Here is a 15348-nt window from a genome sequence, read left to right on the forward strand (position 1 = left end):
GAATGAGACCAGAATGAGACCAGAAAGAGAATGAGACCAGAATGAGACCAGAATGAGACCAGAATGAGAATGAGACCAGAACGAGACCAGAATGAGACCAGAATGAGAATGAGACCAGAACGAGACCAGAAAGAGAATGAGACCAGAATGAGACCAGAAAGAGAATGAGACCAGAATGAGACCAGAACGAGACCAGAAAGAGAATGAGACCAGAATGAGACCAGAATGAGAATGAGACCAGAATGAGACCAGAATGAGACCAGAACGAGACCAGAAAGAGAATGAGACCAGAATGAGACCAGAAAGAGAACGAGACCAGAATGAGACCAGAAAGAGACCAGAATGAGAATGAGACCAGAATGAGACCAGAATGAGAATGAGACCAGAATGAGACCAGAATGAGAATGAGACCAGAATGAGACCAGAATGAGACCAGAACGAGACCAGAAAGAGAATGAGACCAGAATGAGACCAGAAAGAGACCAGAATGAGAATGAGACCAGAAAGAGACCAGAATGAGAATGAGACCAGAATGAGACCAGAACGAGACCAGAAAGAGAATGAGACCAGAATTAGACCAGAATGAGAATGAGACCAGAATGAGACCAGAAAGAGAATGAGACCAGAATGAGACCAGAATGAGAACAGAATGAGACCAGAATGAAAATGAGACCAAAATGAGACCAGAAAGAGAATGAGACCAGAATGAGGCCAGAATGAGAATGAGACAAGAATGAGACCAGAATGAGACCAGAATGAGACCAGAATGAGACCAGAATGAGAATGAGACCAGAATGAGACCAGAATGAGACCAGAATGAGAATGAGACCAGAATGAGACCAGAATGAGAATGAGACCAGAATGAGACCAGAATGAGAATGAGACCAGAATGAGACCAGAATGAGAATGAGACCAGAATGAGACCAGAATGAGACCAGAATGAGAATGAGACCAGAATGAGACCAGAATGAGAATGAGACCAGAATGAGACCAGAAAGAGACCAGAAAGAGACCAGAAAGAGACCAGAATGAGACCAGAAAGAGACCAGAAAGAGACCAGAAAGAGACCAGAATGAGACCAGAACGAGGCCAGAATGAGAATGAGACCAGAATGAGAATGAGACCAGAAAGAGACCAGAAAGAGACCAGAATGAGACCAGAATGAGACCAGAATGAGAATGAGACCAGAATGAGACCAGAATGAGAATGAGACCAGAATGAGACCAGAATGAGACCAGAATGAGAATGAGACCAGAAAGAGACCAGAATGAGACCAGAATGAGACCAGAATGAGACCAGAACGAGACCAGAATGAGACCAGAATGAGACCAGAAAGAGACCAGAATGAGACCAGAATGAGACCAGAATGAGACCAGAAAGAGACCAGAATGAGACCAGAATGAGACCAGAAATAGACCAGAAAGAGACCAGAATGAGACCAGAATGAGACCAGAATGAGAATGAGACCAGAAAGAGACCAGAAAGAGACCAGAATGAGACCAGAATGAGAATGAGACCAGAATGAGAATGAGACCAGAATGAGACCAGAATGAGAATGAGACCAGAAAGAGACCAGAATGAGACCAGAATGAGACCAGAATGAGATTAGAAAGAGACCAGAAAGAGACCAGAAAGAGACCAGAGAACAGAATGAGACCAGAAAGAGACCAGAAAGAGACCAGAATGAGACCAGAGACCAGAATGAGACCAGAATGAGACCAGAGACCAGAATGAGACCAGAATGAGAGCAGAACACATTTCAGTTTCCAACCAGAGACAGTTGTTCAGCTCTATCATCCTTAACGTCACCTGTGTGCGTCATTCTTTAGTGTCCCCTGGTCTCCAGCTGTGTGCGTCATTCTTTAGTGTCCCCTGGTCTCCAGCTGTGTGCGTCATTCTTTAGTGTCCCCTGGTCTCCAGCTGTGTGCGTCACACTTTAGTGTCTCCTGGTCTCCAGCTGTGTGTGTCACACTTTAGTGTCCCCTGGTCTCCAGCTGTGTGCGTCACTCTTTAGTGTCCCCTGGTCTCCAGCTGTGTGTGTCATTCTTTAGTGTCCCCTGGTCTCCAGCTGTGTGCGTCACTCTTTAGTGTCCCCTGGTCTCCCAGCTGTGTGCGTCACTCTTTAGTGTCCCCTGGTCTCCAGCTGTGTGCGTCATTCTTTAGTGTCCCCTGGTCTCCAGCTGTGTGTGTCACTCTTTAATGTCCCCTGGTCTCCAGCTGTGTGCGTCACACATTAGTGTACCCTGGTCTCCCAGCTGTGTGCGTCACTCTTTAGCGTCCCCTGGTCTCCCAGCTGTGTGCGTCACTCTTTAGTGTCCCCTGGTCTCCCAGCTGTGTGCGTCACTCTTTAGTGTCCCCTGGTCTCCAGCTGTGTGCGTCACTCTTTAGTGTCCCCTGGTCTCCAAGCTGTGTGCGTCACTCTTTAGTGTCCCCTTATCTCCAGCGTCACTCTTTAGTGTCCCCTGGTCTCCCAGCTGTGTGCGTCACACTTTAGTGTCCACTGGTTTCCAGCTGTGTGCGTCACTCTTTAGTGTCCCCTGGTCTACCAGCTGTGTGCGTCACTCTTTAGTGTCCCCTGGTCTCCAGCTGTGTGCGTCGCTCTTTAGTGTCCCCTTGTCTCCCAGCTGTGTGCGTCACTCTTGAGTGTCCCCTGGTCTCCCAGCTGTGTGTGTCACTCTTTAGTGTCCCCTGGTCTCCCAGCTGTGTGCGTCACTCTTTAGTGTCCCCTGGTCTCCAGCTGTGTGCGTCACTCTTTAGTGTCCCCTTATCTCCAGCTGTGTGTGTCACTCTTTATTGTCCCCTGGTCTCACAGCTGTGTGTGTCACTCTTTAGTGTCCCCTGGTGTCCAGCTTTGTGCGTCACTCTTTAGTGTCCCCTGGTCTCCCAGCTGTGTGCGTCATTCGTTAGTGTCCCCTGGTCTACCAGCTGTGTGCGTCACTCTTTAGTGTCCCCTGGTCTCCAGCTGTGTGCGTCACACTTTAGTGTCTCCTGGTCTCCAGCTGTGTGTGTCACACTTTAGTGTCCCCTGGTCTCCAGCTGTGTGTGTCACTCTTTAGTGTCCCCTGGTCTCCAGCTGTGTGCGTCACACTTTAGTGTCTCCTGGTCTCCAGCTGTGTGCGTCACTCTTTAGTGTCCCCTGGTCTCCAGCTGTGTGCGTCACTCTTTAGTGTCCCCTGGTCTCCAACTGTGTGCGTCATTCTTTAGTGTCCCCTGGTCTCCAGCTGTGTGCGTCACACTTTAGTGTCTCCTGGTCTCCAGCTGTGTGTGTCACACTTTAGTGTCCCCTGGTCTCCAGCTGTGTGTGTCACTCTTTAGTGTCCCCTGGTCTCCAGCTGTGTGTGTCACTCTTTATTGTCCCCTGGTCTCACAGCTGTGTGTGTCACTCTTTAGTGTCCCCTGGTGTCCAGCTTTGTGCGTCACTCTTTAGTGTCCCCTGGTCTCCCAGCTGTGTGCGTCATTCGTTAGTGTCCCCTGGTCTACCAGCTGTGTGCGTCACTCTTTAGTGTCCCCTGGTCTACCAGCTGTGTGCGTCACTCTTTAGTGTCCCCTGGTCTCCAGCTGTGTGTGTCACTCTTTAGTGTCCCCTGGTCTCCAGCTGTGTGCGTCACACTTTAGTGTCTCCTGGTCTCCAGCTGTGTGTGTCACACTTTAGTGTCCCCTGGTCTCCAGCTGTGTGTGTCACTCTTTAGTGTCCCCTGGTCTCCAGCTGTGTGCGTCACACTTTAGTGTCTCCTGGTCTCCAGCTGTGTGCGTCACTCTTTAGTGTCCCCTTATCTCCAGCTGTGTGTGTCACTCTTTAGTGTCCCCTGGTGTCCAGCTGTGTGCGTCAATCTTTAATGTCCCCTGGTCTCCCAGCTGTGTGCGTCACTCGTTAGTGTCCCCTGGTCTCCCAGCTGTCTGCGTCACTCTTTAGTGTCCACTGGTCTCCAGCTGTGTGCGTCACTCTTTAGTGTCCCCTGGTCTACCAGCTGTGTGTGTCACTCTTTAGTGTCCCCTGGTCTCCAGCTGTGTGTGTCACTCTTTAGTGTCCCCTGGTCTCCAGCTGTGTGTGTCACTCTTTAGTGTCCCCTGGTTTCCAGCTGTGTGCGTCACTCTTTAGTGTCCCCTGGTCTACCAGCTGTGTGCGTCACTCTTTAGTGTCCCCTGGTCTCCAGCTGTGTGCGTCACTCTTTAGTGTCCCCTTGTCTCCCAGCTGTGTGCGTCACTCTTTAATGTCCCCTGGTCTCCCAGCTGTGTGTGTCACTCTTTAGTGTCCCCTTGTCTCCCAGCTGTGTGCGTCACTCTTTAGTGTCCCCTGGTCTCCAGCTGTGTGCGTCACTCGTAAGTGTCCCCTGGTCTCCCAGCTGTGTGCGTCACTCTTTAGTGTCCCCTGGTCTCCAGCTGTGTGTGTCAGTGTTTAGTGTCCCCTGGTCTACCAGCTGTGTGCGTCACTCTTTAGTGTCCCCTGGTCTCCAGCTGTGTGTGTCACTCTTTAGTGTCCCCTGGTCTCCAGCTGTGTGCGTCACACTTTAGTGTCTCCTGGTCTCCAGCTGTGTGTGTCACACTTTAGTGTCCCCTGGTCTCCAGCTGTGTGTGTCACTCTTTAGTGTCCCCTGGTCTCCAGCTGTGTGCGTCACTCTTTAGTGTCCCCTGGTCTCCAGCTGTGTGCGTCACTCTTTAGTGTCCCCTTATCTCCAGCTGTGTGCGTCACTCTTGAGTGTCCCCTGGTCTCCAGCTGTGTGCGTCACTCTTGAGTGTCCCCTGGTCTCCAGCTGTGTGCGTCACTCTTGAGTGTCCCCTTATCTCCAGCTGTGTGCGTCACTCTTTAGTGTCCCCTGGTCTCCAGCTGTGTGCGTCACTCTTTAGTGTCCCCTTATCTCCAGCTGTGTGCGTCACTCTTGAGTGTCCCCTTATCTCCAGCTGTGTGCGTCACTCTTTAGTGTCCCCTGGTCTCCAGCTGTGTGTGTCACTCTTTAGTGTCCCCTTATCTCCAGCTGTGTGCGTCACTCTTTAGTGTCCCCTTATCTCCAGCTGTGTGCGTCACTATTTAGTGTCCCCTGGTCTCCAGCTGTGTGCGTCACTCTTTAGTGTCCCCTTATCTCCAGCTGTGTGCGTCACTCTTTAGTGTCCCCTTATCTCCAGCTGTGTGCGTCACTCTTTAGTGTCCCCTTATCTCCAGCTGTGTGCGTCACTCTTTAGTGTCCCCTTATCTCCAGCTGTGTGCGTCACTCTTTAGTGTCCCCTTATCTCCAGCTGTGTGCGTCACTCTTTAGTGTCCCCTTATCTCCAGCTGTGTGCGTCACTCTTTAGTGTCCCCTTATCTCCAGCTGTGTGCGTCACTCTTTAGTGTCCCCTGGTCTCCGTTGTGTTTTGAGCTTCTTCAGTGTCTGGTTTCTGTAGCTCTTAGTAAACGCTGCCATGTCTCCTCCAGCTGCTGAATGTTCTCTAAACGCTGCACGTGTTGTTGCTGAAGCTGCTCCTCCTGATGGAAGAGATCTGGTTGTAGAGCGTCCTGAAGGCCTCCGTCCTCACTGGAGAACATCTCATTCAACTTTGTGTAAAAATGAGGTCGGCAGCAGAGCCCCTGGTGGCCGGGCTGTGTACTACAGCACATCAGAACATCAGAGGAAACAAGCGTCTGTAGTTCTGACGGTGTAAATCATACACGCGTGTGTGTGTGTGTGTGTGTGTGTGTGTGTGTGTGTGTGTGTGTGTGTGTGTGTGTGTGTGTGTGTGTGTGTGTGTGTGTGTGTCCATATGGTCCCTTTCTCACTGAATGTAAACACAGTGTTTCCGCAGGTAAACACACCTGAGTGTGTGTTCAGTTCATCAGTGTTGACTTTAGACCGGGCGTGTGTCAGCTCCATTGGGGGGGGGCCTCCTCTCTTTCCTTTGTATTTCCTGTTATTGTGGGGGTCAGGTCTGTGATTGGAGGAGCTGCAGGTGCTGTGACAGGAAACAGGGTCCCTGCTAGACCTGAACCTGAATTCGGTCTGGTTTCTCCTGCAGGTCATGTGACTCTGTGGCGGACCCTCAGCCTGCAGGAGGTCTGAGGTGAGGTGCATGATGGGAGATGGAGTCCCCCTGCAGACGGAGGGGAACGCCCTCCTGAAGGCGGTGTTCCAGGGGAAGCTGCGTCTGACCCGCCTGCTGCTGGAAGGCGGCGCCTACATCAACGAGGGCAACGACCGCGGGGAGACCCCGGTTTGTGCTGCCTGCCTCGCGGCCTATGAGGACCCGCTGGCCAGGCAGAGGATGGTCCGCTACCTGCTGGAGAAGGGTGCCGACCCCAACATCCCGGACAAGTGTGGCCGCACGGCGCTGATCCATGCCTGCGTGGAGCAGGCAGGCCGGGAAGTAGTCTCGCTGCTGCTGGAGAACGGGGCGGACCCCAGCCTCAAGGACTACTCCGGCTCCTCTGCTCTGGTCCATGCCATCAACAAGGGGGACCGGGACACCCTGCAGGTCCTGCTGGACGCCTGCAAGGCCAAAGGAAAGGAAGTGATAATCATCACCTCTGACACTTCTCCGTCCGGCACCAAGAAGACCAAGCAGTACTTGAACGCCCCCCCCTCCCCTGCCATCGTGGACAAGCTGGCTCCAGACTGCATGTCCCCCTCCGACGTGGAGATCCGGACCTCCTCACCGGCCGGAGACCAGGACGGGATCTTTAGCTTCGCGCTGACCACGGCTCTGCCGCTGCCCTCAGCCAGACCCCCGGGAGACAAGAGGCCGCCCCCCCGCAAGCTGCTGAAGAGGCTGAACTCGGAGCCCTGGGGTCTGGTGGCCCCCTCAGTCCTGGTTCCTCCGAGGGACGGGGGTCTTGAGGATGGGGGCTGCAGCAGCACCATATTCCAGATGAACGGCTTGTCTCTAACAGACCCGGCCAGACCGCGGTTGTCCCGGCGACACAGCATCGAGACCCACGACCCCTGTTCCCCAAAACTGATGGACCGGTCCGTCTCGGAGGACTACGCCCCCCTCTCCGGGGCCTCCTGGGCCGACAAGGTCCAGCAGCACCAGATCCTGTACCGCAGGAACACGGCCCCGGAGACCCAGGAGAACGCTGGGGTTCCAGGAGGGGCCCGGGCTCTGATCCACCCCAAACTGACCCGCATGGAGCACTACGAGTCCGACACCCACCTCTGCCCGGAGTCCAGTCCAGGGTCTCCAGACTCGGGCCGGGTGTCGGTGGATCGGCGGCGCTTCAACGCGTCCCCCTTGTCTCTGCTGTCCCCCAGGGAGTCACTGGAGAACATCCCCAGCTCTGTGTCCCCCGTCCTGCGCCGCCGGGGGCTCCTGGAGCGCCGGGGGTCCGGGACCCTCCTGCTGGACCACATCTCCCACACCAGGCCCGGCTTCCTGCCCCCCCTCAACATCAACCCTCAGAGACCCATCCCTGACATCCGGGCCAACGGTAAACCCACCTCCCCGGTCCACGCTGGGCCCAAGATTCTGGTCCCTGTGGCCCCCGCCTCCCCCAAACGGGGTCCAGACTTCAAGATGAAGAAGAAGCTGATGCGGAGACACTCGATGCAGACCGAGCAGATGAAGCAACTCTCCACCTTCCAGGAGGTCCTGGCGGAGAGGGTCCTTGAGTCCAGCGGGGACTGAGGAGGGGCAAAGCATTAAGTAGACTGTAAGGGGGGGTTTACTGTAAACCTGCTTCATCATATCATCACCATCTGAACCGAGAGGGGGGAGGGGGCCACACCCACCAGGACCCCCTCTGAGGCCTCAGTCAGGACTAAAGACAACCAGACCCTTTCAGTCCAGACTAAAGACCACCAGACCCTCTCAGTCCAGACTAAAGACCACCAGACCCTCTCAGTCCAGACTAAAGACCACCAGACCCTCTCAGTCCAGACTAAAGACCACCAGACCCTTTCAGTCCAGACTAAAGATCACCAGACCCTTTCAGTCCAGACCAAAGACCAACGGACCCCCTCAGTCCAGACCAAAGACCTGTAGGTCTCTGAGGATCCTCCCCTCTCGTGATTTAGACTCACTTTACAACTTCAATCCCTTGCAGACTGAAACCTGGTCTCTGTTTACTGATGCACTTTGCACTGAGGTCTGTTTCTGTCAGCGGAGGAACCTGAGGCAGGACTGATGATGGTGGACTCTGACGTCATGTTTATAATCCCTGTCCTGCAGGATGTGGTCTCGTGTGGACCTGCTGCAATGTACTTCCTGTAACTACACACATATAATCGCTGTGATTCTGTGAGTTTTTATTTACTGACCAGGTTCTGGATCTAATCCGGGTTTAGATGAAACCTGGTTTTCTTGTTTATGAAACTCCAAAGATGTTGTGTGGACAGTTTGAACCAAAACCTGCTGACTGTAAATACTGTAAAGACCTGCAATAGAGCCAGGACTACCACCCTGAAGTCCTACTTCCTGTCCCTGCAGAGACCCTCATCTCAGTGAGACCAGCAGAGTGCTAGTTTAGCTTAGCCAGGGCTGCCAACCCTCACGCATTGAGCGTGAGACACGCAATTAACCCATATCTCACGCACTCACGCCACACATGCCTTTCCTCACGCCAAGTTTTCGTCCAAAATAAATGTATATAAATATAAAAATAAAGTGAAGGAACAGCAAACCGAGCGGTCTACGAAATGAGACGGTCTTCTGGCTTGGTTCAGTAAAGATGGAGCGATATTGGGAGATTCTGATTTCACGGATCAACAACTCATGAACAAAACGTTATTCAGACACAAATGACGTCTCCTCAGTACCGTGGTGAGGTCGACAACGAACTACAGTCAAACTTTCATCAAAAAAAGCCAATACGCGCCGTCCTCCGAGCTGGACACATTACATTGGTCTCTATCCGCAGCCGGAGAAGAAACGAGTGCTCAGGGACCGTCTGCAAAGTGCAACTCCCAAAAAAGAGAATACAATAATATTCAATCACTATTATAAAGCTTATTACTATAACTCCCCACACACATCAATAGTCTCCTGTGTGTCATACTACAGCAGAGAGTTTGGAAGAATAGGCTTTTGAATAATGTTGGGGAATATTTATAATGTAAAATCTTCAATGAATATGGCATCATCTTAAATAACTTTACTATTATTCAGTATATTTCTACCAAACTCACTGTCTGCATTGTTGGTGTTAGCATCTGGTTAGCTAGCTGCGCTAACGGATAGAAGCTGTTTCTAAAACAAGGAGAGGGAGAGCTCTGTCCTGTCAGACTGAGAGAGAACTACAGCTCAGTGAGCTAAGGGACTCTGTTTAGATACTTTAGTCTAGTTATCTCAGTGGCTCTCAAACGGTTTGGTCACCTTTTATGAGAATAAATGAAAAACAGTTATGAAATACTCGATGACAGTGAAACAAGAATACAGTTTAAAAAGGAAGTGATTTATAAAATATCCATAAACAAAAAGAAAATCTGTTTACAGTTCTGTTTCCTATGGGTGTTGAGAGATGTATCCTTAAATTCATTTTGCTCTCAAAGTGCACCAGGTTGATGCATTTCACTTCAAGATTTAAAAATATATATATAAAATAGCACTTTACCTCTGCTTACACCTATATGCCATTTTATATGCTGTGAGCTGATTATCGAGCCTTCATTGTAAGAGCCGCGGGTACACTGTGTATGTGCGTGTTCCACTGGAGCGCCCGGTACATTAATAGGAAACCCTAGTTTGTGCATGTTCAATACATTTGTAACACTGTACACATGAACGTTTATTTAAAAAAAAAAATCTCACTCCAAGCTGAACTCAAATGTTGGCAGCCCTGGCTTAGCATGAACCTCAACAACAGGGAGACGGCCTCTCAGACCGAGACCTGCTGCAGATCTGCAGATGGCTCAGGTTTGCTGTCCCTTTATGGCCTGCTCTACACAGAAACCTGCCACCGATCCTGAGTGCTAGCTGCTAACATGCTAACAGGTTAAAGGGACCTGAATGAAGGATGATATTTAAAGAAGTATCTAATAAGCTAACTACCGATAGCTAGATATAGCCACAGATAGCTACAGATAGCCACAGATAGCTACAGATAACTACAGATACAGATAACCACAGATATAGATAATCACAGATAGCCACAGATAACCACAGATACAGATAAACACAGATATAGATAATCACAGATAGCCACAGATAACTACAGATAGCCACAGATAGCTATAGATAACTACAGATAGCCACAGATAGCTATAGATAACTACAGATAGCCACAGATAGCTACAGATAGCTACAGATACAGATAACCACGGATAAACACAGATAGCTACAGATAACCACAGATAAACACAGATACAGATAATCACAGATAAACACAGATACAGATAATCACAGATAGCCACAGATAACTACAGATACAGATAAACAAAGATATAGATAAACACAGATAACTACAGATACAGATAACCACAGATACAGATAACTACAGATAGCCACAGATACAGATAAACACAGATAGCTACAGATACAGATAACCACAGATACAGATAGCTACAGATAGCTACAGATACAGATAAACACAGATAGCCACAGATACAGATAAACACAGATACAGATAGCCACAGACAACTACAGATAAACACAGATAACTACAGATACAGATAAACACAGATAGCTACGGATAGCCACAGATAACTACAGATAGCCACAGATACAGATAAACACAGATAGCCACAGATAAACACAGATAGCCACAGATAGCCACAGATACAGATAAACACAGATACAGATAAACACAGATAGCCACAGATAGCTACAGATAAAGATAAACACAGATAGCTACAGATAACTACAGATACAGATAAACACAGATAGCCACAGATAGCTACAGATACAGATAAACACAGATAGCTACAGATACAGATAAACACAGATACAGATAGCCACAGACAACTACAGATAACTACAGATACAGATAAACACAGATAGCTACGGATAGCCACAGATAACTACAGATAGCCAAAGATACAGATAAACACAGATACAGATAAACACAGATAGCCACAGATAGCTACAGATAGCTACAGATAAAGATAAACACAGATAGCTACAGATAGCTACAGATAGCTACAGATAAAGATAAACACAGATACAGATACAGATAAAGATAAACACAGATACAGATAGCCACAGATAGCTACAGATACAGATAAACACAGATAGCTACAGATAGCCACAGATACAGATAAACACAGATACAGATAAACACAGATACAGATACAGATAAACACAGATAGCCACAGATACAGATAAACACAGATAGCTACAGATAACTACAGATACAGATAAACACAGATACAGATACAGATAAACACAGATACAGATACAGATAAACACAGATACAGATACAGATAAACACAGATACAGATAAACACAGATACAGATACAGATAAACACAGATACAGATAGCCACAGATAAACACAGATAGCTACAGATAGCCACAGATACAGATAAACACAGATACAGATACAGATAAACACAGATACAGATAAACACAGATACAGATACAGATAAACACAGATACAGATAGCCACAGATAAACACAGATACAGATACAGATAAACACAGATACAGATAGCCACAGATAAACACAGATAGCCACAGATAGCTACAGATAAAGATAAACACAGATAGCTACAGATACAGATAAACACAGATAGCCACAGATACAGATAAACACAGATACAGATAGCCACAGATAACTACAGATAGCCACAGACAACTACAGATAAACACAGATAGCTACAGATAAACACAGATAGCTACAGATAGCCACAGATACAGATAAACACAGATAGCTACAGATAAACACAGATAGCTACAGATAAACACAGATACAGATAAACACAGATAGCTACAGACAACTACAGATACAGATAAACACAGATAGCTACAGATAAACACAGATAGCTACAGATACAGATAAACACAGATAACTACAGATAAACACAGATAGCTACAGATACAGATAAACACAGATAACTACAGATAAACACAGATAGCTACAGATAGCCACAGATACAGATAAACACAGATAGCTACAGACAACTACAGATACAGATAAACACAGATAGCTACAGATAAACACAGATAGCTACAGATACAGATAAACACAGATAACTACAGATAAACACAGATAGCTACAGACAACTACAGATACAGATAAACACAGATAGCTACAGATAGCTACAGATACAGATAAACACAGATAGCTACAGATACAGATAAACACAGATAGCTACAGATAAACACAGATAGCTACAGATACAGATAAACACAGATAACTACAGATAAACACAGATAGCTACAGATACAGATAAACACAGATAGCCACAGATAACTACAGATAGCCACAGACAACTACAGATAAACACAGATAGCTACAGATAGCCACAGATACAGATAAACACAGATAGATACAGATAGCCACAGATACAGATAAACACAGATAGCTACAGATAGCTACAGATACAGATAAACACAGATAGCTACAGATAGCTACAGATACAGATAAACACAGATAGCTACAGATAACTACAGATAGCTACAGATACAGATAAACACAGATAGCTACAGATAGCTACAGATACAGATAAACACAGATAGCTACAGATAGCTACAGATACAGATAAACACAGATAGCTACAGATAGCTACAGATACAGATAAACACAGATAGCTACAGATACAGATAAACACAGATAGCTACAGATACAGATAAACACAGATAGCTACAGATAGCTACAGATACAGATAACCACAGATAGCCACAGATAACTACAGATAAACACAGATAGCCACAGATACAGATAAACACAGATAGCTACAGATACAGATAAACACAGATAGCTACAGATAGCTACAGATACAGATAAACACAGATAGCCACAGATAGCCACAGATACAGATAAACACAGATAGCTAGAGATAGCTACAGATACAGATAAACACAGATAGCTACAGATACAGATAAACACAGATAGCTACAGATAGCCACAGATACAGATAAACACAGATAGCTACAGATAGCTACAGATACAGATAAACACAGATAGCTACAGATACAGATAAACACAGATAGCTACAGATACAGATAAACACAGATAGCTACAGATAGCTACAGATACAGATAAACACAGATAGCCACAGATAGCTACAGATACAGATAAACACAGATAGCCACAGATAACTACAGATAAACACAGATAGCTACAGATACAGATAAACACAGATAGCTACAGATAGCTACAGATACAGATAAACACAGATAGCTACAGATAGCTACAGATACAGATAAACACAGATAGCCACAGATAACTACAGATAAACACAGATAGCTACAGATACAGATAAACACAGATAGCTACAGATACAGATAAACACAGATAGCTACAGATACAGATAAACACAGATAGCCGCAGATACAGATAAACACAGATAGCCACAGACAACTACAGATAAACACAGATAGCTACAGATAGCCACAGATACAGATAAACACAGATAGCTACAGATAGCCACAGATACGGATAAACACAGATAGCTACAGATAGCTACAGATACAGATAAACACAGATAGCTACAGATACAGATAAACACAGATAGCTACAGATAGCTACAGATACAGATAAACACAGATAGCCACAGATACAGATAAACACAGATAGCTACAGATAGCTACAGATACAGATAAACACAGATAGCCACAGATACAGATAAACACAGATAGCTACAGATAGCTACAGATACAGATAAACACAGATAGCCACAGATAACTACAGATACAGATAAACACAGATAGCCACAGATACAGATAAACACAGATAGCTACAGATAGCCACAGATACGGATAAACACAGATAGCTACAGATAGCTACAGATACAGATAAACACAGATAGCTACAGATACAGATAAACACAGATAGCTACAGATAGCTACAGATACAGATAAACACAGATAGCCACAGATACAGATAAACACAGATAGCTACAGATAGCCACAGATACGGATAAACACAGATAGCTACAGATAGCTACAGATACAGATAAACACAGATAGCCACAGATACAGATAAACACAGATAGCTACAGATAGCTACAGATACAGATAAACACAGATAGCCACAGATACAGATAAACACAGATAGCTACAGATAACTACAGATACAGATAAACACAGATAGCCACAGATAACTACAGATAGCCACAGATAGCTACAGATACAGATAAACACAGATAGCCACAGATAACTACAGATACAGATAAACACAGATAGCCACAGATAACTACAGATAAACACAGATAGCTACAGATACAGATAAACACAGATAGCTACAGATACAGATAAACACAGATAGCTACAGATACAGATAAACACAGATAGCCGCAGATACAGATAAACACAGATAGCTACAGATACAGATAAACACAGATAGCTACAGATACAGATAAACACAGATAGCCGCAGATACAGATAAACACAGATAGCTACAGATACAGATAAACACAGATAGCCACAGATAACTACAGATAGCCACAGATAGCCACAGATAACTACAGATACAGATAAACACAGATAGCCACAGATAACTACAGATACAGATAAACACAGATAGCCACAGACAACTACAGATAAACACAGATAGCTACAGATAGCCACAGACACAGATAAACACAGATAGCTACAGATAGCCACAGATACGGATAAACACAGATAGCTACAGATAGCTACAGATACAGATAAACACAGATAGCTACAGATAAACACAGATAGCTACAGATAGCCACAGACAACTACAGATAAACACAGATAGCTACAGATAAACACAGATAGCTACAGATAGCTACAGATACAGATAAACACAGATAGCTACAGATAGCCACAGATACAGATAAACACAGATAGCTACAGATAGCTACAGATACAGATAACCACAGATAGCTACAGATACAGATAAACACAGATAGCTACAGATAGCCACAGATACAGATAGCCACAGACAACTACAGATAAACACAGATAGCCACAGATACAGATAAACACAGATAGCTACAGATACAGATAAACACAGATAGCCACAGATAACCACAGATAGCTACAGATAGCCACAGATACAGATAAACACAGATAGCCACAGATACAGATAAACACAGATAGCCACAGATAGCTACAGATAACTACAGATAGCTACAGATACAGATAACCACAGATAACTACAGATAGCTACAGATACAGATAAACACAGATACAGATAAACACAGATACAGATAAACACAGACAACTACAGATAAACACAGATAGCCACAGATAAAGATAAACACAGATACAGATAGCCACAGACAACTACAGATAAACACAGATAGCCACAGATAAAG

General features: G+C 46.3%; 1 protein-coding gene across 1 annotated transcript in view; it reads left to right on the forward strand.

Annotated features, from left to right (window-relative positions):
* ankrd34a (ankyrin repeat domain 34A) overlaps positions 1-9769 on the forward strand; it is a 12389-nt gene extending 2620 nt beyond the window's left edge. The window contains exon 2 of the mRNA XM_079692083.1: positions 5989-9769. Within this exon, the coding sequence (XP_079548209.1) occupies positions 6043-7593 (1551 nt within the window). The 5' untranslated portion in view covers positions 5989-6042 and the 3' untranslated portion in view covers positions 7594-9769. The remainder of the gene's footprint in view (positions 1-5988) is intronic.
* The last annotated feature ends 5579 nt before the right edge of the window (positions 9770-15348 follow it).

Source organism: Notothenia rossii, assembly GCF_949606895.1.
Source record: "Notothenia rossii genome assembly, chromosome: 7".
Taxonomy (NCBI): Eukaryota; Metazoa; Chordata; class Actinopteri; order Perciformes; family Nototheniidae; genus Notothenia; species Notothenia rossii.